Source organism: Erpetoichthys calabaricus, chromosome 4 (genome assembly GCF_900747795.2).
Source record: "Erpetoichthys calabaricus chromosome 4, fErpCal1.3, whole genome shotgun sequence".
In the NCBI taxonomy this organism is placed as follows: domain Eukaryota; kingdom Metazoa; phylum Chordata; class Cladistia; order Polypteriformes; family Polypteridae; genus Erpetoichthys; species Erpetoichthys calabaricus.
Window position 1 is genome coordinate 248,312,815 of NC_041397.2, and position 26,722 is coordinate 248,339,536.

General features: G+C 39.6%; 1 protein-coding gene across 1 annotated transcript in view; it reads right to left on the reverse strand.

Moving 5' to 3' along the window:
* Positions 1-26,722, reverse strand: part of rnf17 (ring finger protein 17) — a 234,783-nt gene that overhangs the window by 19,445 nt on the left and 188,616 nt on the right. Inside the window, exon 18 of the mRNA XM_051926656.1 lies at positions 5,434-5,490. Coding sequence (XP_051782616.1) covers positions 5,434-5,490 — 57 coding nt within the window. The remainder of the gene's footprint in view (positions 1-5,433; positions 5,491-26,722) is intronic.

Consider the following 26,722-nt stretch of genomic DNA (forward strand, 5'->3'; position numbering starts at 1 on the left):
GGCCCTAACACTTGAGACCCATTAGCCAATTCTGTTTAGGTTCCTCATCCCATCACCCTCTGCTTCCTGTGTCTGAGCCAATTCTGCACCAATCTACAAATGTCACCCTGAAATCCCACTTCTTTTAGTTTGATGCCCAACCTCTCATGTGGCACCTTATCAAATGCTTTCTGAAAGTCAAGATAAATAATATCATACGCTCCATTTTAATCATATCCTTTTGTTGCCTCCTCATATCCAGCATGTTAGTAAAACACGGCCTCCCTCTTCTTGAACCCATGCTGAATGTTCCTAATAACTCCTGTCCTCGGCAGGTGTTGCTCAATCTTATCCTTAATAATTCCTTCCGTTAATTTTCCTGTGATGCATGTTAAGATTAACGGCCTATAGTTGCTTGGATCTGCCCTGTCACCCTTCTTATATAACGGGATGATATATGCTATTTTCTTGTCCTTTGGAATCTCTCCCGTGCGCAATGACTTCCTGAAAATGTGTGTCAAGGGTTTATATACAGTATGTACTCTCTAGCCTCCTTAAGAACACCCGGGTAAATATTATCTGGTTCTGGTGATATGTTTGATTTCAGCCTGTAAATCTAAGCAGCACTTCTCCCTCTACAATTTCCAAATCCCTCAGTATCTTCTTAGTAGTTCCGTTTACCTCTGGGAGGTTATCCATTTGCTCACTTGTGAAGACCTCAGAAAAATGTAAGTTTAGGGTATCTGCTATTTAATTGTATATTTTAATTCCCCTTTACTATTTCTGATGTACTTCACCTCCTCCTTGACTGTTGTTTTACTACTAAAATACTGAAAGAATCTCTTAGGGTCTTCTTTAACCTCATCTGTTATATTCCACTCCAACTGTCTTTTAGCCTCCCTGATATCCTTCTTAATGGTTGCTCTCATGTTCTCATATGCTCTACAATTCACTTTGCAGTCATTAGTATTGTATGCCTTATAAAGTAGTTTTTTTCCTTTGCAGCTTCTTTTAAAAATCTTTATTAATCCACTGTGTAGTTTTATTAAACATCTTATTAATTCCAAATTTAGGTATGCATCTGTCCTGCATTACATGTAAAACATTTTTAAACCTGTTCCACTGCTCCATGACTGTCTCCACACTTAAAAGCTCATCCCAGTCTATCCTCCTTAGACTTTGCTGCATCTGTTCTTTGCCCTACCAAAGTTCAACTTAACAATTTTAGCCTTTGCATCTGCACTCTTACAAAATACTGAAACATTGCTTTATTTAAATAAAAAATAAAAAAAAAAACACAAACTTCATGACTAAATAATCTGCATAGTGATGGACACTAGTTCATAGCTAGTTGGCAAAAACATTTTTGAATCCACCTAATATTGTTGATTTGCAAGTTTTTGCAATATGGAAATCCAAAGAAGAATTGGACAATTCAATCAAAACAAACTACAGGTGCAGTGACTGTGTTTATTAGAAATAAAAAAGCCACGGTTGTAGAAATGGAAGGACAGATTAACCTGGTGTGCTTTTAGGGACCGTTCAAGAGACCTGTCTTCTAATGAGCAGGACTTGGTAAATTTAAATTATCAACAGTTTTATGACTAACAAAAATTCAAAGTCATAAACACTTGTGAAGTATTACCCCAATTGTCACTCAAGTGTAATTCTCTTGTTTTTAAATGATCAGATGTGAGATTGCCGGTGCAGTCTGCCTGGCCAGTGTTGTATAAAGTACCAAACAGCCATACTTGAGTAAAAGTAGAGATACCTTTCCAGACAATTACTCAAATAAAAGTTGTAAATGAGAAGACTACTCAAGTTTGAAAGTATCCAATATATGTTTACTTAAGCATCAACAGTACAAGTAAATACAGAATTTTTCCTTGTTATTTATATAGTCTAAAACGTTCTAGGACACTGAAAATGATCCAGGCTGCTTTCCTTTTGACAAACATTTTACTAAAATATAAAAAAAAAAATAAAAATAAAAAAAAACAAGCACAAACAACAATATATTTTTGAAATATAAATGTGCAAATAAAACAGTCTGTCCTTTCTCTCTACCCATCTCCCTAAGGCCCACCCAGGACTGTGTGTCTCTTCTGTTTTAAAGACAGGCAATACACACTTGAGTTGTTTAGAGCTTGGTGGATTTAATTATTGTATTTGTACATACCTGTATTAGGTATGGCCTTAAAAGCATTTCCAAGGAAAAAAAAATATTTTTAAAGATTTATTTTAGTAACATAGTGCATCCATTAGGGTGGATCAGGTCTCCACAGCTATCCATTTATCTCTGCTTATGTAGCTGGATGTATCTGAGATTGCATCCCACCGCCCTGAGTACAATGTGAAAGTAGCCCGCATACCATTGACCTCACGTGCTATTCTGACATTCTATTTAGTTTGGTAGTATGTGATTAAGGATTCACTTTAACATTTGCTTAAGCAAGACAGCAGCAGCCCTGTAACCGCTATGTCTTTTAAGGTTTGATAAAGAGTTCCTGAAAATCAGTATTTCATGTGACAAAACACATTTTGTGCAGTAAACGTCTGAAAGCTAAACAAGTATTTTAAATACGGACAATAATTTTTTTTTCCCAAGAAATTTTTGTCATTTATAGCTGATGTTAAAGAAAGCAGGGTTGTGGCAGAATTATTTCTGATCATCTAGTATGTCATATTGCACACATAACATATAAAATACACCGTGAGCAGGACACCTCAGTAATTACAGGCTCGTTTGGTAAGGAGCACAATGGTGTATAATAAATCCTGTCTGAATAGGGCTTTACTCAAGTAAAGAAACTAAGTAGATATAAAACACTTTTCCTAGCTAATGGTTCCAATTAAAGATAACGATGAGAAATTATTACAAAGAAAGTGAGACTACCAATCATGGCAAACAACACATGGAAATAATTTGGATATTCCTAACGGTGATTCTAACAAGTAACAATAGTAACTGCAGTGAAAGTGCACAAAGAAATAGCAAAGCCAACTTCTTCTTCTTATGGCTGCTCCCGTTATGGGTTGCCACAGCGGGTCATCTTCTTCCATATCTTTCTGTCCTCTGCATCTTGTTCTGTTACACCCATCACCTGCATGTCCTCTCTCACCACATCTATAAACCTATGCTTAGGCCTTCCTCTTTTCCTCTTCCCTGGCAGCTCTATCCTTAGCATTCTTTTCTCAATTTACCCAGGTTCTCTTCTCTGCACATGTCCAAACCAATGCAATCTCGCCTCTCTGACTTTGTCTCCCAACCGTCCAACTTGAGCTGACCCTCTAATGTACTCATTTCTAATCCTATCCATCCTCGTCACACCCAATGCAAATCTTAACATCTTTAACTCCGCTACCTCCAGCTCTGTCTCCTGCTTTCTGGTCAGTGCCACCGTCTCCAACCCATATAACATAGCTGGTTTCACTACCATCCTTTAGACCTTCCCTTTCACTCTTGCTGATACCCGTCTGTCACAAATTCTTCTGACACTCTTCTCCAACCATTCCATCCTGCCTACACTCTTTTTCACCTCTCTTCCACAATCCCCATTACTCTGTACAAGCAGCTGGACTGGATCGAGACAAAAAATTATTTCATGAGACCAAGAGCCAAGTCCAAGCATAAATACTCTAAAGTCCAAGGCAAGTCTGAGAGAACCACAAAAAAACAAAAACAAAACACACACACACACACATCTTCAACTCTGGACTGGAGTACTATAGCCCTAATTAGAAGGACCTGAAGTTGTGCATGCCACATCAACCAACCATAGTGGTTATGAAAGGTCAAAGTTACTTTCTATTCACAAAACTTTGAAAAAATAGGGATCGGTAACAAAGGCAGGTTGAGTGTAGCCTAATACTACTTTGTGGTTGCTGATCATGAATATGATAATATATTTAATATTTGATTTTTTGCTGGTGGTCCTAGACCTTTAAGAGCCATCTCCAGTGTTTAAAAATGACAAATTTCAAACAGAAACATGTGGGATGTCATTTTAGACTGCCTAGTCACTGATTATGAATATTTTACTTTTCATCTTTTACGAGGGATCTGACTCTCTATGGACTTGTATCAGAGGGGGGAAAATGACATTTCTATCAAGAATATTTAGATTTTAAAAAACTGAAGCATACATTTTAATATTTCAAATATTTGACACAACTATTCTTGTTTATTACATACTTCTACCTCATGAAGTAAATCATTCCATTTTTCATCAACAACCCAAATTAGGGTGGCTTATGCTAATTCTGACTTTTTTCATTTATTTGTTCATTCTTGCTCTTCTTCAATATTTTCCCCATGTGTACCAGGTCAGTTCAGGTCAGAGGGCATGCACTGGTACAGAATGTTGCCACACCTACCACACGATGAAACAGCTCGGGATCTTGGTTGGCAACCCCACAGGCAGACCCACCCAGTCCCACCTTCCAGAAATGACCATCTGTCTGCCACAGCAAGGTGTTAATGTAGGCATCCTTTGGTCTGGTCCAGTTGCTCAGGCCCTCAACAATGAGGATCCTGAGAGCCGGATCACCCTCGGGGAATCACGATACATGACCGTAGTGCCATAACTGACGGTCCCTCACAATGCAGGTAATGTGCCTCATTCAGGACTCTGTGAGCAACCGCTCATTAGACACAATGTCAAACCAGTAGTACCCAACAGGCATTTTACTTGTACAGAAGAAGTACTTTTTGTTTTAATTAATCACTGTTTACCAAGTTTGTTCTCTTTTATTTGTATAATCCTGCTATATGGAGATGTCTAGAGACTGGCTGCAACATTAATTTCTCGTTCTGGATAACAGTGGAACATATTCCTAAAACACCTTAGTTTTAGAGTCTGTATATATTTAATATTACCTAATTTTCAAGAGGGTATTTTGCATACATGTCATAGAATTTGCACTGGCACCAGTCTTCTCATGACCAAAGTTATTAGATATATTTCCAGAAAATAACAAAGGCCATCCATATGTGCAAATGCTTGAGGCACACTACTCAAGATGTGTTGCACAAAAATGTCTTTCTCCCTAACCAACTCTTATGGAAAAAGGGTTTTCTGAATTAGTATAAAGAAAAAAATAAGTTTACTAAGTGGCAGTGTTTGCAGCAATAATACAATGCTATACATATTAACTCATGAATCCAGATGCTCACGATTACTTATTGGAGACTTTAGAAACCATTTTTTCCATAAAATATTTAACATATATATTGAAAACCTGGAAAAGGACAACTAATACACTAAGTAAACTCACATGTAAAGATACTGACGACTAATCACTCATCAAATAACAGTAATTAATACAAGTTAAACTGAAATTCTGATATACAAACTTCATATCTACGGCAACATCTTAAAGGACTGTTAAGATTTTATTATAAGCAATATCTGTTACCCACTGCAAAATACTCACAATCACATAATGAATTACCTTAAAATTGAAATCCCAATCTGGCACTTCATCGTTCACAAAGACAGAATGGTAATCCTAGAAACATATCAAAAGACTAACTTACAATCACACTTGAAATTTGTAAATACACATACATTAAACAAAATACTTTGTTAAACAACCAAAAGCTAAAGATACCATATTTGGATATATAGAAAAAAAATATCACTGTTGGCATATACTGTGCATTTTTTACAATAGAAAAACACTTTGGCATGAAAGGTAATTAAAAATGTAGCATTTTAATTATAGTATATTACATAGAAAGAAACTCTACACTAAATCAAGGATTACAATAATTAACCCCTTATGCACTAACGGGTTATGTTTTAGCATTACTGCACATAAATTACTTACCTAAAAATATTACTCCCTTATTTATTGTGACTACAGATGTCCCCTGCCATTGGGATACCTCCTGCATACATAGTTAATAACGGGAAAACTATGTTTTATCTATAGGAAGTCTGCTTCAGGAAGATACGCTACTTCAATTGTGGTCTCAACATACTGAAAGGGAAACCATTTTTATACTTGTATCACACATCACAGATGAAAAAGTTGCTGTTTTGTAAGCATTAGTTTGCAGACAGTGGAACTGACCAAAATCAGGAGACAGAACTGGAAGTAGCAGAGTTAAAGATGTCAAGATTTGCATTGGGTGTGACGAGGATGGATAGGATTAGGAATGAGTACATTGAAGGGTCAGCTCAGGTTTGATGGTTTGGAGACAAAGTCAGAGAGGCAAGATTGCATTAGTTTGGATATGTGCAGAGAAGAGATCCTGGGTAGATTGAGAAAAGGATGCTAAGGATAGAGCTGCCAGGCAAAAGAAAAAGAGAAAGGCCTAAGAGAAGGTTTATGGATGTGGTGAGAGAGGACATGCAGGTGATGCGTGTAACAGAGCAAGATGCAGAGGATAGGAAGACGATCCTCTGGGGCAACCCCTAATGGGAGCATCAGAAAAAAAGAAGATATTGCTAAGAGAATTGAATGGAAAAATATTTAAAATACACCACAGCCAACTTCGGAGCATGGGTCTGTTATAACTGTGTGAGAGATAGCCGGCAGCTCAGCCCGGCCGAGACATCTCTGTAATAGGAGGGGGGAAGGCAGTGACTTCTGGACACTGCCTTCCCCAAAACACTAGATGGCAGCTCCCCTGAAGTGTAGCAGTGCCCCAGATGCCCACAGGGCATCCTGGAACTTGGAATTCGGTTTCTCAGCTCTGTTGGGTGCTGTGGGGGCCACCATGGTGTGCTGTAAAGGGCATGGGGAGTCATTCTTCACTTATATCCCGGACGTATTAGGAAGTCATGAGAACGAAAGCCCCAAAGTACTTCTGGGCTGATTAAAGACCTGGAATTCTCCATCTGACCCAGAAGTGCTGGCAAGTCATGTGGGAGGAAGAACAGAAACACTTCCGGGTCAAGGACTATATAAAGGACTGCTGTGAACACAGCAAGTGAGCCAGAGTCGGGTGGAAGTGAAAAAAGCTTACTGGGAGGTGTGGAGGAGAAGAGAGATTTTTTTTTTTTTGTGATTATTATTATTGTTAATTGTTGTGGCTGTGGTGCTTAAGGAACACCGTTTAAAGGAAGAGAGAAGAAAAGAGATTAAAGATCTTCTTGGTGCTTTTAACTTTTGTTCTGTGTGTCTGTCTGTTGATTTTAAGGGGCAACAGTACCACCTAGAATTCGCAACTGATATACACAAATTGCTGTTATTCCTTTTCCAACTTGTTGAGCTACCTTAATTTGTTATAGAAGTACAAATGATGATTCTGGCAGGACAAGAAAACACGGACACACACTGTATAAAAACATATTAGTGCCCTTGCAAAATTATTAATATATTAACGTGGCATGGTTTTGTGTTAGAAAAATATCTTAAGAATATAAAAGGAAGTACAGGTAGTCATCGACTTATGACCAGGTTTGGTTCTGACGGACCAATCGTAAGTAGATCTAGACGTACCAGTATAAGTATTCAAACCTGACCGTATGTATAGTACTGTATGATAAGTCCCTTAAGTCATATTTGTTTTACATCCACATTTTACTTATCACTCTTAGCACAATGTGTAGATTTTCTTTTTTCGGTAAATTATTTTATTTTGTTTCGTTATTACTGTTGCTCACATGGGTGCTGAACCTTTAACAGCTTCAAGAGTCATTTCTTTGTCTGTGTTATGTTACATCATCAGTGTGAGCCTCTCCCAGTGTTTACTGTGATAGGAGGAATAGTACAAACACAGTTTGAGCAGTCCTATGTTTTCCATTTTAACATTTCAGCTTGTTAATAATAAACATTTACAGATAAAAGGAGTTCAGTGTGGTTTTGTTAACCTTTCATGACGGTTCACACGAAGTGGCTCATTATGAGTCACAATGCAGAAACTTCGGAGGTTAACCGGATTCAAAGCCAGAGCGCAGCAGTACAGTATGGTGAACACTGGTTACAATGGGATAACTTAACGTCACATGTGATCGCATTCTTTCCTCCCTCATACTGATTGATCACCTTCATTTTTTGTGTTAAGATCAATTGCCTTTTTCCTAATTGTAATACAAAGGTAACTAAATGTAGTAGAAACCACTGCAGGTAATAAACTGCGATCAAGATGAATGAGTCACAGCATACGGAGCTAGAGAGGTGAAAACGGTTGTTGCCCGTGAGACGCGGTAACGGTTGAAAGTTGAATGGTCTTAGGACACAGAGGTCGTAAGTCGATGACTAACTGTATATTGTCTGCCTAAGAATTTAATCCCAGTGTTCTTAAGTTTAAAAAGTTGAAAAAGAAGTCCCTAATTAAAACAAAAGGCCTTAATATTGGTCTCCTTCAGTAAATCATTACCTGTCATATTGTCTGGGCAAAAAGTCCACAGTTAAGGTATCATTATTCAGGTTTTGAGTCTGAAGGATTGATGTGAATATGAAGACTATAGAGAATTCCTAAAAAAGTCAAGAGACATACATTATAAAAAAGGGTACAAAATAATATCCAAGTGTTTGTATGTTTCAGTGACCACTGCTGGTTTAATTATTAGGAAGCAAAAGCTACATCAAACCATCAAAATGCTGAGTAGAAAGTGGGGGGGTTTGTCCTTTGCTCAAACAAAATAGTAATTTGTGAGAGCATCCCTGGAGAAGCCAACAATTACTTTGAAGGAGCTTCAGAGTTCAGTGGCTGAGACTGGATTTAAGGTGCAGCAGTCAATCAAATGAAAAGCTCTGCATAACACTTTTCTGGGAAAGCAGCACAAAAGGATCCATTACACAGAGTACCATGTAACAGCATCTCTAGAGTTTCACATAACGCATGGAAGTAACTTGCCTGAGAACTGCAAAATAAAATTTATGCAAGAAATGTCTAGTCTAGCTCAAAGAGATACATGTGGTATATCAAATGTAATAAAACCTTACTTTGAAAACACCACACCACTTCATCCCAATAACAAAGGATAGCGGGAGAGGTAGCATGCTCTAGGGTTGCTTTTAAGCAACAGGAACTGGGCATTGGGTTAAAATGTAAGGAAAAATGGATGGTGTTAAATACAAGCAAACACTGCAAGAGAACCGGTTTCAATCTGAGAAAAAACTGAAACTTAGGTGAAACATCATCTTTGAGCAGAATAAGGACCCTAAAAACAAAGAAACTTTGTATTGGGTCAAATACAAGAAGGAGAATGTCACACAATGGTCCAGTTAAAGCCCTGATCTCAATGTAATACTCAGTTACACTATAACACTGTGATGCTCAAATGTCATCCAACTAATCTGAACAATTTGAGGAACTTTGCCTGGGAAAAATAGGCAAAATCAGCTGGTGCATACTTATCCCAAAAGACTTAAGGCTGTTATTGTTTCAAAAGTTTGTTTCAAAAGTGGGGTCACCACTGAAGCTGTTGTCTTTTTCTTGAACATTTTGTGAAAGTGTTTACTTGATCTTTGGACTTCAGGCTTCATACATTATATAGTATATGCCTACATTTTGTCATTTACTACTAAAATATGAAAAAAAAGTTTCTGTTTTAAAAATGTGTTTACACAGATTACTGTAGAAACGGAACACACATGAAATGTGTGTGTTCCAAATAACGATCTATTATTTCCATTCTAAAACTCCAGCAGTTCAGTCACTCCTAGATAATCAAACAAGGCACGAGCTGGGAAAACTTAGTGAACATTCTGCGACGGTGGGGGATGGAATAGCCGGCAGCTTGCTGCTCCTCTTAATCAGCACATTTAGAAGACAAAAGAGAAGTAAGAACGGTTTTAAGGTGGGCCGGATCTATGAGTTTTTTCGTAGACTCTGGTAATTCTCGTGTTAAAGGCTCGGGTGATGGTAATTTCCCACCAGAACACAAATTGGCGCTATTTACTAACATCTAGTGTCTCTTCTTCCTTTTCACACTGGAAGATTGATGACTTTACCACCCTAGACGTCATTTACTGTGTCCGTCCACCTGGACCCGCCTCTTGCTGCTAGAAGTCCCTATTGCCACCGTCTTGAGTCAGTCATTTAACTCTGTGAAGACATTTCCTTTCTTTTTGACAAGTTTATAACCTGTGTTTTGTTTTCAGTTATACAGAGTTTGCCTCTGGGTGCACCAACTCTTTATAACTGTGGTTTTCTTATAATGGCATAGTCGGCAAGATCTACAAATGTTGGTAAATGACAGAGCAACAGGACTTGGGGTCATCATGCAAGCCATGACAGCTGAAATCCAGACATTGAATATCCAAGTTAGGGAAAAATATACTCTGTTTGCTGAGGCAGAAGTACATAATGCTCTCCAGCAGGAACAACTGTTGGGGCTGTCTCATGTGTTGCTACCACTGCACCTTGATGACGATATTGAGACTCTCTTTCTAGTATTTGAGTGTACTGCTACCTGTCATCAAAGGAAGAGTACAGAGTGGACAGAGATTCTGGCGCTGTTCTTGAGATGATGAGATCAGTGGGCCTATTATGACCTTGACAAGCAGGATGCAGCGTAGCACAATTAACCGAAAGCTGAGGTCCTGTTGAGATATGGTGTCAGCCCGGACCAGCAGGCAAAAGCACGTTAGGAGTTTTTATTTTTTTGAACATTTTATTGAAATTTTTAAAAGCAAGTAATGTTCCATACAAACAAGTCAAACTTAACAACACTAAGCAGCCAACACACTCAAGCATACAAATTAGGGCAGAGTTGGACAATGGTTGAAACTGGTTGACAATAATTGGTTTTAAATGGTAGCTTGTGACTACCTGATAAACACTCTCCCTGATTTTCTCACCTGGCCTGTCTATTGGCAGGAACATAAATAATCCTTAAAAATGGGTGAAAAGTGGAGGTCAAAATCAACAAATCTCTCTATTATAAGAAAAAAAATCTTGCGACGAGATGTGATATTCTGAAGAGAGACAGACAGACAATTCAGAGAGGCAGAGACACTTTCATTTCCCACAACACGGTCAAGTCATGGGCAAGTCATGTCATACAGACATCCATTGGAAGCATGTTCCCATGAGACGGTGACGTAGGCAAGGAAAGTAATATTCAGCCCAGAACAAGTGGAATTGAAAACCATGCAGGTCCAAATGGGGTCAGAAATAAAAGACAAAGAGTAAAACACACAGTAGAACTTCATAAAGACGTTCAAAAATGTTGGTGCCATTCACATGCAGAGCAGGTTACAGATTATGAAAGCAGTGGAATTCATAAGGCTCACAAAAAGCCTTGGCACAATACACACGCAGAGCAAGTTCAAAAATATGACAGTACTAAAATTTTAAAGTGTCAACAACAACACAGCATTCGTGCAAACAGAAAATATTTACTAGGTGAAATAACGGAACAGCAAAAAGAGATTGAATATATGGACATAGGTGATATGTCAGAAGTATGTATCATATTGTAAGGCTTTAAAGTTTAATTCAGAGACTTGTCTATTGTCTACTTCGTGTTGCCATCAGGGAAAAGTGAAATCAACAAACACTACAAGCAAAATATACGCATCTACAATAATTGTTTCGCGTTAGCATTATTCAATGTACAAAATGATGATTTACACAATAATGGACCATACGCTATGAGGACCTGTGTTCCCGCAACAATTACAGCTATGACAAATTTAATTTTGGAAAAAAAACAAAAAAAAAAAAAACACAATTTGGTCAGGTGTATCTTTATGATCACAGAGAAGCAATGCAACATGGGATTGAAACAGTTAAACGATCCGATGTAATAGATATTATACAGCCAATAATGGATACAAATCCATACGTCCAAACGTATTGCACTTTACACGAGATTTAGGAGCAACACACGGACAAAGACATTTTCTTGGATGTCTATATGAATCCGAAAGATCACAGTCGCATTTATAATAAATCCACATGTGACGAATTGTCAGCGATAATACTTTCGAAAGACGGAGATATCAAAGACAGAGTAGATATTCGTGTATGCTCAAAGGCAAAACATGCTTTGTCATTTATGTCAAATACATCGCCACATGCCAACCCTTTACTCTTTCCTTTGCTTTTCCCAGATGGCGAAACAGGATGGTCGTACAATACGAAAAAGCTCTCTTTTTCCAACAGAGACACCCAAGCTGTGCACAAGCTCCAGAGTAAGCAGGAGATCCCCAAAATAAAACGCGGGTCTCCTGACAAGGTGGAAAAACGAGCCAAGAGCACCGAGGCGGCCATAAAACCTCCCTTGGCGGAGAAAAGGATGGAGTTGACAGAGTTCCCGAGGTGTTTCCAGTCTCGCAGAGGAAGACAACCGGGAGGAAGGCGAACCTGCTATAACTGTCGTTGGCCGGGCCACGTATGGCGAAATTGTCCTCTGAGGACAGGGGATCACAGGGATATCCGTTGCAACATTCCCCCTAGGTTCTCCGGGGAAGCTAGACAACGTAGCCAAGGCCCGTCTTACGGATCCTCCTGGAGGAAGACATCCCTCATGGGGCTGGACGCTCCACCCCACTGTGCTTCGCTGAGTGGGGGGATATGTGAGGGGTTGCTGGCCATATATTCCGGCCAACACCTCCAAGCCGCAGGATGGAGCCCTACCTGCAACATAGGGATGCCTCGAGTTCCAGCATGGCATCATGGACTATGGAGTTTTAATACACAGCCCTGCTGGATAACGTCGGGGCCACCAGGAGTCACTGCAGGGAGGCTCACAAAGTGCTATGTGCCCTATAACCCGGAAGTGCGTCATAAACACATGACCGGAAGGAACGACGTGCTTCCGGGGTGAAGAAGTGGAGTTTTTATATGACCTGGAATTGTTCCTAGTCACGTGGACAGAGAGGGCAAAACACTTCCAGGTCAAGGACTATAAAAGGACTATAGGAAATCCCAGACGTTGAGCTGAGCTGGGTGGAAGGGTGGCAACGCGTCTGAGAGAGGAGGATTGGTTATTATAGTGTATTGATTATTGATTGTATGAGTAGTGTGGAGTGGAGGGTGCTTTGTGTACATTATTATAAAATAAATAATAATTGGATTTTTACCCAGTGTTTGGAGTGGTACCTGAGGGTTCGAGAGGTTGATAGGGGCCTCAACTGCGACAATATATATATATATATATATATATATATATATATATATATATATATATATATATATAGATAGATAGATAGATAGATAGATAGATAGATAGATAGATAGATAGATAGATAGATAGATAGATAGATAGATACTTTATTAATCCCAAGGGGAAATTCACATATATTTTATATTATATATATATATATCTATATCTATATATATAATTCACTAAGCCAGGAGACAAGTAGCCGACCATGGAAAGCACGCCGGAAGGGGCGTGGAGACAAGTAGCCGACCATGGAAAGCACGGCGGTAGGGGCGTGGATTATATAATTCACTAAGCCAGGAGACAAGTAGCCGACCATGGAAAGCACGCCAGAAGGGGCGTGGATTCACTAAACCGCCAACAAGTAAGACGCCAATGGCGCACGCAGGAAGGAGCCACGCCCACCAACTCTTAGACCATTGGATACGACGAAAAAATCACAGTCACGCCCACCAACTGGGATGCGACGCCTCGAAAAACATGCCGTCATTTCTGTTTGTCTGTGCCACATTCCACTTGCAGCTCTGAGCTACGTTGACTTTTCATTAGTCAACCTCAGTGGAATCTTGGTTCACACAGAGGCAGCACAAGAGACAGAGCCACACACGCACACACACACACACACACACACACACACACACAGAGGCAACGCCAGAGAGAGACAGAAGCATACACAGGCAGCGCGTGAGAGAGAGCCACGCACACACACACAGAGGCAGCGCCACAGAGGGACAGAGGCACACACAGGCAGTGCAAGAGAGAGCCGTGCAATCCTTTAAAACTGAAGTTAAAACACAATGAAGGAAGCAGTCTTTAAAAATCAATAAGCCCTGTGCCTCTTTTTCATCAGCGTCTCACCTGCTTCAGGCCCTGCAACAGTTGAGACGCTCTCTCTACAGCTGACCTTCACTGTGCCTGACTCCACTACTGTCAGTCGCCTGATTAAAAATGGCCTTTTCAATGTGAGCTATGCACCCGCTATACCACAGGAACACATTGCCTTTGAGCCTGCTCTCGCTCACTGTAACGTACCGGCTTTCTCTCTCTCTCCTCACTCACTCACACACTGCACAGGGGAGAAATGCCCGAAGCATGAGTCTACACTGTGAGTGCGATGATTATTTATTTAAAAATAGGCTTTTGAAGGGGAGCTGTGGACCCGCTATACCACAGGATCACCTGTGACATTGCCTTCACATTGTTTTCCTTTTATTTATAATCCTGTTGAGCAGATCAGACACCCAGGCAAATAACACTGAATAATCAATAGCTGCAACCACTTTGCCCGCCCCCACTCCTCACCTGAGTCGGTTTCGTCACTGTTCAGCAGTGTTTGCCAAACTCGGTCCTGGTGAACCCCTGTGGCTGCAGGGTTTTGTTCCAACCAGATTCCTAATCATTAATGCCGGTGAAACTCATCCGGGATAAGTTGGTTTTTCAAACGCAGCCGTGTAGCAGATTAGTCTAGCAAGATGTAATAATCCGAGATGAATGCGCGCCCTCGCGCTGAGTGAAAAGCCAATATATATTGAGTCTACAAAACATGATCACCAAGTCTTTGATAGGCTGCAACAAAATAATGAAAGAACGGGCGCATTTTTTTCACACAAGCTGAGTGAGTGGGTGTTATTAATTAGCAACTCGAAGGATTAAAAAACATTGAAAAAGCGGCGCGGATTGGTTTGCAGCGTGTAAAACAGTTTGTTTGTCGCGGATAATTTGCTATCCACACAGGGACGAACCGGGAACTGAACCCACAATCTTCCACTGTCTCCTTACTGCAAAGCAGCCGTACTACTACACCGCCACAAGGCAGTTAAACAACGCACCAGGCCACATGTTCATTTTTTCCCCTGTGCTTAAAAGACATTAAAAAACTGTTTCTCAACTGTGACTCCCGAACTCAGTACGTGAAAAGCGGCCAGAATCGCAAACAACAATCAAAACTCTACGTGACTCACAGGTAGCGATGGGCCGTTCTATACTAAGGTTTCGACACTGTGTCGAGCTTTCGAAGCACTGCAGATTTTAATACTTGATCGAATAAAGACATCTGTGATTTAAGGATTTCACATTTTCATTCTCAAATGTGCTTACCTATATCATGGCAAAGTACAGGGATAAACCTTTATTTTCTGTCTACTCCGTTTTAATTAAGACAGACCAAACAAAACATTTAAGGCTATTAAATGTGATCTCAAGAAAAGATCAGGGTTAATTATAATACTAATAACAGGAGCGATTATAATGATACAGTGCAAAAGTAAATACTAACTGAAAGAGCAGGGAATGCATGAGGTGAGGCGTCTTATTTTGTTGAACTCTTGCTATTGTATAGTGCATTCTGCCTGTCGGCATTAGTTATATTTATATTTTTTAGACATCAGACACTAGAAGCTACTGACGAACCCTTCTCTTTGTTGTCAGTCTGTAGCTACGAAAAAATAAAAGCAATACGACTTTTAACAAACGTCATTGAAGTGTATCATAAGTTTCTGTAACGTTAATGAAAATGGCCAGAAGGTATCACGTGACAGGTGAGTGTCAAATGCTTCGAAGCTTCTATACGATTTCCGACACAATTGCTTCAAACGTGTTGATGCTTCTCAAGGCTTCACCCCGCCCATCACTACTCACAAGTTACTGAACGAGAAATCAGCAGACTAGCATAATAATAATAATAATAATAATTCATTACATTTATATAGCGCTTTTCTCAGTACTCAAAGCGCTATCCACACAACCGGCATGACGAATGGGGCGTAATGGGCGTCCTTCCCCTCTCCTCCGGATTTTTCAAATGTTAATTTTTTCCCAGTGCTTAAAAATCATTAAAAAAGCGGCCTGATTATGCGGCGTATGGTACGCCGCGGGTTGGCTAGTATATATATACAGTACTGTGCAGAAGTTTTAGGCAGGTGTGAAAAAATGCTGTAAACAAAGAATGCTTTCAGAAATATAAATAATGATTGTTTATTGTTATCAATTTACAAAATGCAAAGTGAGCGAACAAAAGAAAAATCTAAATCAAATCAATATTTGGTGTTACTACCTTTTGCCTTCAAACCAGCATCAATTCTTATAGGTACACTTGCAAAAAGTCAGATATTTTCTAGGATTATAGTCAGGTGTATGATCAACCAATTATACCAAACAGGTGCTAATGATCATCAATGTCACACGTAGGTTGAAACACAGTCATTAACTGAAACAGAAACAGCTGTGTAGGAGGCTTAAAACTGGGTGAGGAACAGCCACACTCTGCTACCAAGGTGAGGTTGTGGAAGACAGTTTCATGTCATGGCAAGATTGAGCACAGCAACAAGACACAAGTTAGTTATACTGCATCAGCAAGGTCTCTCCCAGACAAAGATTTCAAAGGAGACTGGGGTTTCAAGATGTGCTGTTCAAGCTCTTTTGAAGAAGCACAAAGAAACGGGCAACGTTGAGGATCGTCGACGCAGTGGTCAGCCAAGGAAACTTAGTGCAGCAGATGAAAGACACATCAAGCGTATTACCCTTCGAAATCGGAAGATGTCCAGCAGTGCCATCAGCTCAGAACTGGCAGAAACCAGTGGGACCCAGGTACACCCATCTACTGTCTGGAGAAGTCTGGCCAGAAGTGGTCTTCATGGAAGAGTTGCAGCCAAAAAGCCATACCTCTGATGTGGAAACAAGGCCAAGCGACTCAAGTATGCATGAAAACATAGGAACTGGGGTGCAGAAAAATTGCAGCAGGTGCTCTGGACTGAGGAATCAAAATTTGAAATATTTGGCTGTAGCAGAAGGCAGTTTGTTCGTCGAAGGGCTGGAGAGCGGTACAATAATGAGTGTCTGCAGGCAACAGTGAAGCATGGTGGAGGTTCCTTGAACGTTTGGGGCTGCATTTCTGCAAATGGAGTTGGAGATTTGGTCAGGAATAATGGTGTTCTCAATGCTGAGAAATACAGGCAGATACTTATCCATCATGCAATACCATCAGGGAGGCATATGATTGGCCCCAAATTTATTCTGCAGCAGGACAACGACCCCAAACATACAGCCAAAAGTCATTAAAAACTATCTTCAGCGTAAAGAAGAACAAGAAGTCCTGGAAGTGATGGTATGGCCACCACAAAGCCCTGATCTCAACATCATCGAGTGCGTCTGGGATTACATGAAAAGACAGAAGGATGTGAGGAAGCCTACATCCACAGAAGATCTGTGGTAGTTCTCCAAGATGTTTGGAACAACCTACCAGCCGAGTTCCTTCAAAAACTGTGTGCAAGTGTACCTAGAAGAATTGATGCTGTTTTGAAGGCAAAGGGTGGTCACACCAAAAATTGATTTGATTTAGATTTCTCTTTTGTTCATTCACTGCATTTTGTTGATTGATGAAAATAAATGATTAACAGTTCCATTTATGAAAGCATTCTTTGTTTACAGCATTTTTTCACACCTGCCTAAATCTTTTGCACAGTACTGTATATCTATACTAATAAAAGGCAAAGACCTCACTGACTCACTCACTCATCACTAATTCTCCAACTTCCCGTGTAGGTGGAAGGCTGAAATTTGGCAGACTCATTCCTTACAGCTTACTTACAAAAGTTAGGCAGGTTTCATTTCGAAATTCTACGTGTAATGGTCATAACTGGAACCTCTTTTTTGTCCATATACTGTAATGGAGGATGCGGAGTCGCGTATCGCGTCATCACGCCTGCTACGTAATCACGTGAACTGAAAACAAGGAAGAGCCCCAAACAGCACTGAAGAAAACATTCATTACACAAGTGCCGGGTCTTAGCTAACATTAAATAAAGCCGTGGACATCGCAACATCAGTCAGTTCACGTGAGCCGCTCTCTTGTGTGTACGCAGCACGTCGGAAACAAAGTACCTTGTAAACCTAAAGTTTAAATTAAGTTCATAGACCTACAAAAGGTTGCCATTGATTTGAGGCAAGATTGCTTTTCTCCTGTACAACTATACATTGCATTCTCAAGAGTGTGCTTGCACGGCTTGGTCATATTACAACCGGAGTGCTGAACTGACAACGTGGTATACAAAGAGAACTATAACAATTGTAATATGTGTGTATATGTGTGTATATATATATATATATATATATATATATATATATATATATATATATATATATATATGTATATATATATATACTAGCAAAATACCCGCGCTTCGCAGCGGAGAAGTAGTATGTTAAAGAGGTTATGTAAACATATATATACATATAGCAAAATACCCACGCTTCGCAGCGGAGAAGTAGTGTGTTAAAGAGGTTATGAAAAAGTAAAGGAAACATTTAAAAAAAAACGTAACATGATTGTCAATGTAATTGTGTTGTCATTGTTATGAGTGTTGCTGTCATATATATATACATATACACATATACACACACATATAGATATATTATATATACATATACACATATATTTTTTATATATATATATATATATATATATATATATATATACACATACATACATACATATACACACATAGATGCACTTACAATAACAAAGAAATCAATATAAACAACATTAACATCATTATCATATGAGAATATGAAGTAATATATAAGAAGCACATTTCATATAAATATAAATTATTAAACAGTAAAATCTTCTTCTATAATTTGCTACCGTGGCTTTTCGTTGGTCTGTCCAGGATTTTAAATCACCTGTAGCTTGCAAACCGTTTCACCTATTGACTTGAAATGTGGTACACATATAATACGTCACGTCTGCTATCCGCTTTATGGGTGATGATTGTATTACTCTTTTTATGTTTATTTGATTTTAGAATCAACTCCTATCTGCGCACAGCAGGGCAGCCGTGGGCGGATGCGTATGGTGTATTCACTCCATGTTATCGTGCATTGCGCTGTCACTGGTATTTTGATAAAAGAATTTGAACAATATATAAGAAGCGTATAAATTATTAAACAGTAAAACATTAACATTTAAGAAGTAAAGTTACATTGAGTACTACTGCAGTGCCTTCGGGTATACCTCATTTTTTCTTTGCCCATTACATGCTTAAATGTATACATTTTTTGGTGTACCTACCCGAGAACACGCGACATATAACCGACCGTGGGAGAAGCATGGATTTTAAACACGCGTTGAGTTCATCTGCTGGTCTCCCTCGTGGAATAACTGGTAATGTTTGACTAAAATCTACAGCGAGTAAAACGACATTACAGTAATCCCTCGCTACTTCGCGGTTCACTTTTCGCGGATTCACGACTTCGCGGGTTTTTAAATACAAGTGATTGCCCGCCTATCGCGGAAGTTATGTTCCAGACCCATCAGCAACAGGAGAAAATCCGTGATATAGAAAGACCATATAAATAAACATTTTTTTAGTTTAAGCCTTAAAATACCCATCCCACATGCTTTAAACACATGTAAACTTATAAAACACACTTTGTTAACACATATGATATGTGGATGTCGGGCTAAGGATATGAGTAACATCTCACTATTATAAACATTTTAACTTCACGCAAGACAAGACAGTGAGACAGGAAAATTGGTGATGTACACCTAAAAGCCTGATTGTACAGGCTTTTAAATTATTGACACGCAGAGCGACAAGCAGCACAAACCCAGCACAAAGTCCACTTCTCCTTAGCGTTCATTCAGCTCCCCACCCCCTTGACAATGCGAACTGCGCTTCCGGGGAGGGGGGGTTTGAGCGAAGGTGCGTTCAGCTCTCACACACCCACACACACACACACTCCTCGAGCAGAGCGACAAGCAGGCATTTTGGCAGAAGCAGCACAAAGTCCATTTCTGCTCAGCGTGAGTTCAGCTGCCCCCCTTCACAAAGCGAGTGCAGACACATTGACGTCTGATCGCTGCGTGCAGGCAGTGTGCAGTGTTGGTCTGAGGTGTTTAAGAATGTAGAAAGTGTTTAAGAGCATAGGAAGTGTTTATAAGAGTGTGGGAAAGGTTAACAAGAGAGTGAGAAAGGTTTATAAGAGTGTGGGAAGGGTTTATAAAGCCTTAAAATATGTATAAATAATAAAATAAATATAGGTCGCTACTTCGCGGATTTCACCTATCGCGGGGGGGCTCTGGAACGTAACCCCCGCGATAGGTGAGGGATTACTGTACCTCCTTTTTTTTTTTTTACGATCTCTGAGATCTTGCTTTTTTCGGTTCAAGGCTTCATAAGCTGTTTTATGTTGTATGGTGTACTTATCCCAAACCATCATCTTTGAATGTTGCAAGACTTTCGCCTTGTATGTAGATCGGGGTAATTACATTCATTGCATTCCTAGTCTGAATCACAATCTGATTGTATGGGTGGTTACCTGGCACTGTAGGGTTGCCACCCGTCCTTTAAAATATGGAATCGTGCCGCGTTTGAGAATGAAATTGCGCGTCCCGTTTTGAATCAATACTGGACGGGATTTATCCCGTATTTTTTTTATCATTTTTTTTTTTAAAGCAGCGTCTCATGCAAATCATCCCACACGCATTTTATGAAGATGCCTCCTTTCGTACTTTTGATTGGGTAATACTTGATGTCATCGTTAGTTTGATTGGTGTTTTTAACTGTCCAGTGAGGAGGGCGTGTCTTTTAAGTACAGTCTGCAAAGTGTTGGCACTGAGATGTGGCGTCAGCGCCAGAGTTGAAGCCCCTAACGTTGCGGTCAGCAAGTCGGCTAACATCCGCCATGTGCCGTCTTTCAGTTGCGAGAAGCAGATCATAGAATGGTTGAAACTGTTGTCCCTAACGTTGCGCCACGGCGTGTGGTTCGTTTATACCTCGTGTCTTGTCATTAAACTTTTATCTCGCGAATATGTTATTGCAATCCGCAGCGGGAGCGTTTAAATAAACTTAATTTAAAGTTACGTTTTACACCGTGCTTTGTTTCCCTTATGAACATGCTTGTATGCTTAACTCGCTCCGTTCTCAATTGTTTAATTAATTTTTTGCTCTTCGCTGTTTGCGGCTCCTCCTTCATTTCCCCCTACTTCGTTCTTTTATCTCGCGAATATGTTATTGCAATCCTTAACGGGAGCGTTTCAATAAACTGATTGAAAATAGTTTTGCATTTACCTTTTTAGTAAAAGGCGAGCTTTTAAGCCTGAGAAATCACCCCGTAAATGCACACGTTTAATTGCACATGTGTTAATATGTATGGTTACACAGTATTAAAAGACAGTGAACAACGTCAGTTACCTTTGTTCCCGCGTTTGATAAAAGGCGAGCTTTTAAGCCTGAGAAATCACCCCGTAAATGCACACGTTTAATTGCACGTGTTAATATGTATGCTTACACAGTATTAAAAGACAGTCAAAAATTAACGTCATTTACCTTCGTTCCCGCGTTTGACTCGTGCTGTAAATGTCTTCCTTGTTTTTAGTTCACGTGATTACGTAGGAGGCGTGATGACGCGATACGTGACTCCGCCTCCTCCATTACAGTGTATGGACAAAAAATATGTTCCAGTTATGACCATTACGCTTTGAATTTCGAAATGAAACCTGCCTAACTTTTGTAAGTAAGCTGTAAAGAATGAACCTGCCAAATTTCAGCCTTCCACCTACACGGGAAGTTGGAGAATTAGTGATGAGTCAGTCAGTGAGTGAGTCAGTCAGTCAGTCAGTGAGGGCTTTGCCTTTTATTAGTATAGATATATATATATATATATATATATATATATATATATATATATGTATATATATATACACAAATATATATATGTATATATATGTGTGTATATATATATATATATATATATATATATATATATATATATATATATATATATATATATATATATATATATATATATATATACATATGTATCTATAATAATAAAAGGCAAAGCCCTCACTGACTGATTCACTCACTCACTGACTGACTGACTCACTCATCACTAATTCTCCAACTTCCCGTGTAGGTGGAAGGCTGAAATTTGGCAGGCTCATTCCTTACAGCTTACTTACAAAAGTTAGGCAGGTTTCATTTCGAAATTCAAAGCGTAACGGTCATAACTGGAACCTCTTTTTTCACAATATACTGTAATGGACGGCAGCTCGATGGCCATGGGAGGAGGAGTTGAGTGTCACGTCATCACGCCTCCCACGTAATCACGTGAAAAGACTGTGAACGCAGTAGGGACAAATGAAGGAGGAGCCGCAAACAGTGAAGAACAAAAAATTCATTAAACAATTGAGAAGGGAGCGAGTGAAGCATACAAGCATGTTCATAAGGGAAACAAAGCACGGTGTAAAACGTAAGTTTAAATTAAGTTTATAGAAACGCTCCCGCTGCGGATTGCAATAACGTGAAAAGACTGTGAATGCAGTAGGGACAAATGAAGGAGGAGCCGCAAACAGCGAAGAACAAAAAATTCATTAAACAATTGAGAAGGGAGCGAGTGAAGCATACAAGCATGTTCATAAGGGAAACAAAGCACGGTGTAAAACGTAAGTTTAAATTAAGTTTATAGAAACGCTCCCGCTGCAGATTGCAATAACATATTCGCGAGATAAAAGTTTAATGAGAAGACACGAGGTATAAACGAACCACACGCCGTAGCGCAACGTTAGGGGCAACAGTTTCAACCATTCTATGAGCTGCTTCTCGCAACTGAAAGACGGCACATAGCGGATGTTAGCCCACTTGCTGACCGCAATGTTAGGGGCTTCAACTCTGGCGCTGACGATATTCGATTCTCGAGAGGGGATGCAGTGAGTGTGTATGCCTGATGAGCCCAGAATTAAGGAGAAACACGTGTCGCATACTCTTTGCATTATTTGAAAGTAAACTATTAAAACCATTCTATGATCAGCTTCTGGGAACAGAAAGAGGGCACATGGCGGATGTAAGGCAACTTCCTGACCAACCACAAGCATAACCTGGCAGGTAACCATCCATACAGTCAGATTGTGATTCAGAAAACGAATGCCATGAATTTAATTACCACGATCTACATACTGTCAAATAAACGAAACACACGCCGTAGCGGGACAGCTGTGAAAAGCGAGGTTCACAAAAAAACAGATCCTTAACAAATTGTTATTGGTATATTTTCGATCCGTTTAAAAAAGGTTTTATTTTCTTCTTAAAAAATTAAAAGCAGTACTTCGCCGCAACGAAACGCGAGAATTTGGCTATATATATCTGCTTCTCACAATTAAAAGAGGGCACGTGGCGGATTTTAGACGACTTTTAGACTCTACTTTAAAGACCCGCCCTCCTCACTGGACAGTTAAAAAGACGAATCAAACTAACGATGACATCAAGTATTACCCAATGAAAAGTAGGAAAGGAGGCATCTTCATAAAATGCGTGTGGGATGATTTGCATGAGACGCTGCTTTAAAAAAAATGATAAAAAAAATACGGGACAAGTCCCGTCCCGTATTGATTCAAAATGGGACGCGCAATTTCATTCTCAAATACGGGACGATTCCGTATTTTAAAGGACGGGTGGCAACCCTACAGTGCCAGGTAACCACCTATACAATCAGATTGTGATTCAGACTAGGAATGCAATGAATGTAATTACCCCGATCTACATACAAGGCGAAAGTCTTGCAACATTCAAAGATGATGGGTTGGGATAAGTACACCATAGAACATAAAAGAGCTTATGAAGCCTTGAACCGAAAAAAGCAAGATCTCAGAGATCGTAAAAAAAAAAATAGGAGGTAATGTCGTTTTACTCGCTGTAGATTTTAGTCAAACATTACCAGTTATTTCACGAGGGAGACCAGCAGATGAACTCAACGCGTGTTTAAAATCCATGCTTCTCCCATGCTCGGTTATATGTTGCGTGTTCTCGGGTAGGTGCACCAAAAAATGTATACATTTAAGCATGTAATGGGCAAACAAAAAATGAGGTATACCCGAAGGCACTGCAGTAGTACTTAATGTAACTTTACTTCTTAAATGTTAATGTTTTACTGTTTAATAATTTATACGCTTCTTATATGTTGTTCAAATTCTTTTATCAAAATACCAGTGACAGCGCAATGCACGATAACGTGGAGTGAATACACCATACGCATCCGCCCACGGCCGCCCTGGTGTGCGCAGATAGGAGTTGATTCTACAATAAAATAAAATAAAGATAAAACCCAGGATTGTTTCCTGCCTTGTGCCCTGTGTTGGCTGGGATTGGCTCCAGCAGACCCCCGTGACCCTGTGTTCGGATTCAGCGGGTTGGAAAATGGATGGATGGATGGATAAAAAGAGTAATACAATCATCACCCATAAAGCGGATAGTAGACGTGACGTTCTATATGTGTACCAGATTTCAAGTCAATAGGTGAAACGGTTTGCGAGCTACAGGTGATTTAAAATCCTGGACAGACAAACGAATAGCCACGGTAGCAAATTACAGAAGAACATTTTACTGTTTAATAATTTATATTTATATGAAATGTGCTTCTTATATATTACTTCATATTCTCATATGATAATGATGTTCATGTTGTTTATATTGATTTCTATGTTATTGAAACTGCATGTATGTGTGTATATATATATATATATATATATATATATATATATATATATATATGTGTGTGTGTGTGTATACATATATATGTGTGTATATATATATATATATATATATATATATATATATATATATACTGGCAAAATACCCGCGCTTCGCAGCGGAGAAGTAGTGTGTTAAAGAGGTTATGAAAAAGTAAAGGAAACATTTTAAAAATAACGTAACATGATTGTCAATGTAATTGTGTTGTCATTGTTATAAGTGTTGCTGTCATATATATATACATATACACATACACATATATTATATACTAGCAAAATACCCGCGCTTCGCAGCGGCGAAGTACTGCTTTAAAATTTTAAATAATAAACTGAGGGAAATTATACCAATAATTATTTGTTAAGGATGTCTTTGTATACCATGTTGTCAGTTCACCCCTCCGGTTGTAATATGACCAAGTTGTGCGCTGAGCTTACTCTTGAGCATGCAACGTATACTTGGCCATGTGAAGAGCAAATCAAGAACAGCAAGACCGCGCCAGCTGCGGAGCTCAGCTTAGAGAGAAATGAAGTGAATGAAATGAGGTGAATGGGAGGGGAGATGATCACGTGACCCCAACACCCGCCTTAACTCTCCATCCCTCCACAAACACAGTCTCTTGGATCCCAACTCTCCTTTATATATATAGATAAATAGCAAAATACCCGCGCTTCGCAGCGGAGAAGTAGTGTGTTAAAGAGGTTATGAAAAAGAAAAGGAAACATTTTAAAAATAACGCAACATGATTGTCAATGTAATTGTGTTGTCATTGTTATGAGTGTTGCTGTCTTTTATATATATAATATACACACACACACACATAAACATATATATATACATATATATACATATCTACATACATATATATACATATACACATCCACATATATATACATATATATATATATATATATATATATATACACATATCAACATATATATATATACACATACAGATATATATATATATATATATATATATATATATATATATATATATATATATATATATACACACATATATATATATACACATACAGATATATATATATATATATATATATATATATATATATATATATATATATATATATATATATATATATATACAGTGGAACCTCGGTTCACGAACGTCTCGGTACACGTACAACTCGGTTTACGACCAAAAAGTTCGCCAAACTTTTGCCTCGGTTCACGACCAAACACTCGGTATACGAACAAGCCAGGTTCCCTTTTGGTTTGTTGATGTTCATTCTCTCCCTGTGCATTTCCTGTGTAGCGAGCGAGAGAGAGCGCGCGCGCACACGCGCACACACACACACACACACAGAGAGGCAGTGCAAGAGACAGAGGGCTGTACACACACAAACACACACAGGAACACGCGCGAGAGAAGCATGTGCGCACACACACAGGAGCACTCTAGACAGACACACTGTGAGCTGCAAAGCTGATCGCACCCCCAGAGAATACAGACGCCCCTGGGAAAACCCCTAAGAAACATGGACAGACTACCTTCACATTCCTCCTTTCCCTTCTTGCCGGCTCTGTCGCGTAATATGCCTCTCGTGCGGTGCTCCGCCTTCTTAAAAAGCCTGCACGGGCTTCTTTCAGTTTGTTAAATTGGTTGCTTGCTTCTCCTTCTTTCTCTCTCAGACAATCTGTGCTCCTGGCGGAGCTGTCATCTCTGACTTGTCATGGAGCACGTTTAAACTGTTGAAAAGAGACAAATGTTTGTTTGCAGTGCTTTGAATAAAGTTCCTTTTTTTCTACAACCTCCTGTGTCTCTGTGCAAATCTGTGACCCAAGCGCGACAATACACACAGGCGCTCCAGGCTCGCAAAAGAGAGACGCACGCACACACAGGCGGGGGAGAGAGAGGCGCGCGCTAGAGAGACACACACAGGTGCTCCAGGCTCGCAAAAGAGAGACACACGCACGCACACACACACACACAGGCTGGGGGGGGAGAGAGACGCGCACACACACAGGAGCGCTCCAGGCTCGCAAAAGAGAGACGCACGCACACACACACAGAGCGATTGAGGGACGCATAAGTTAGAGAAGGCTTGTTTTTGTTTTCAGTTATGTTTCCGGTGATCGGTTCGTAGCCTGCATCGTTGCAGTGTTACTTTTCTTGGTGGT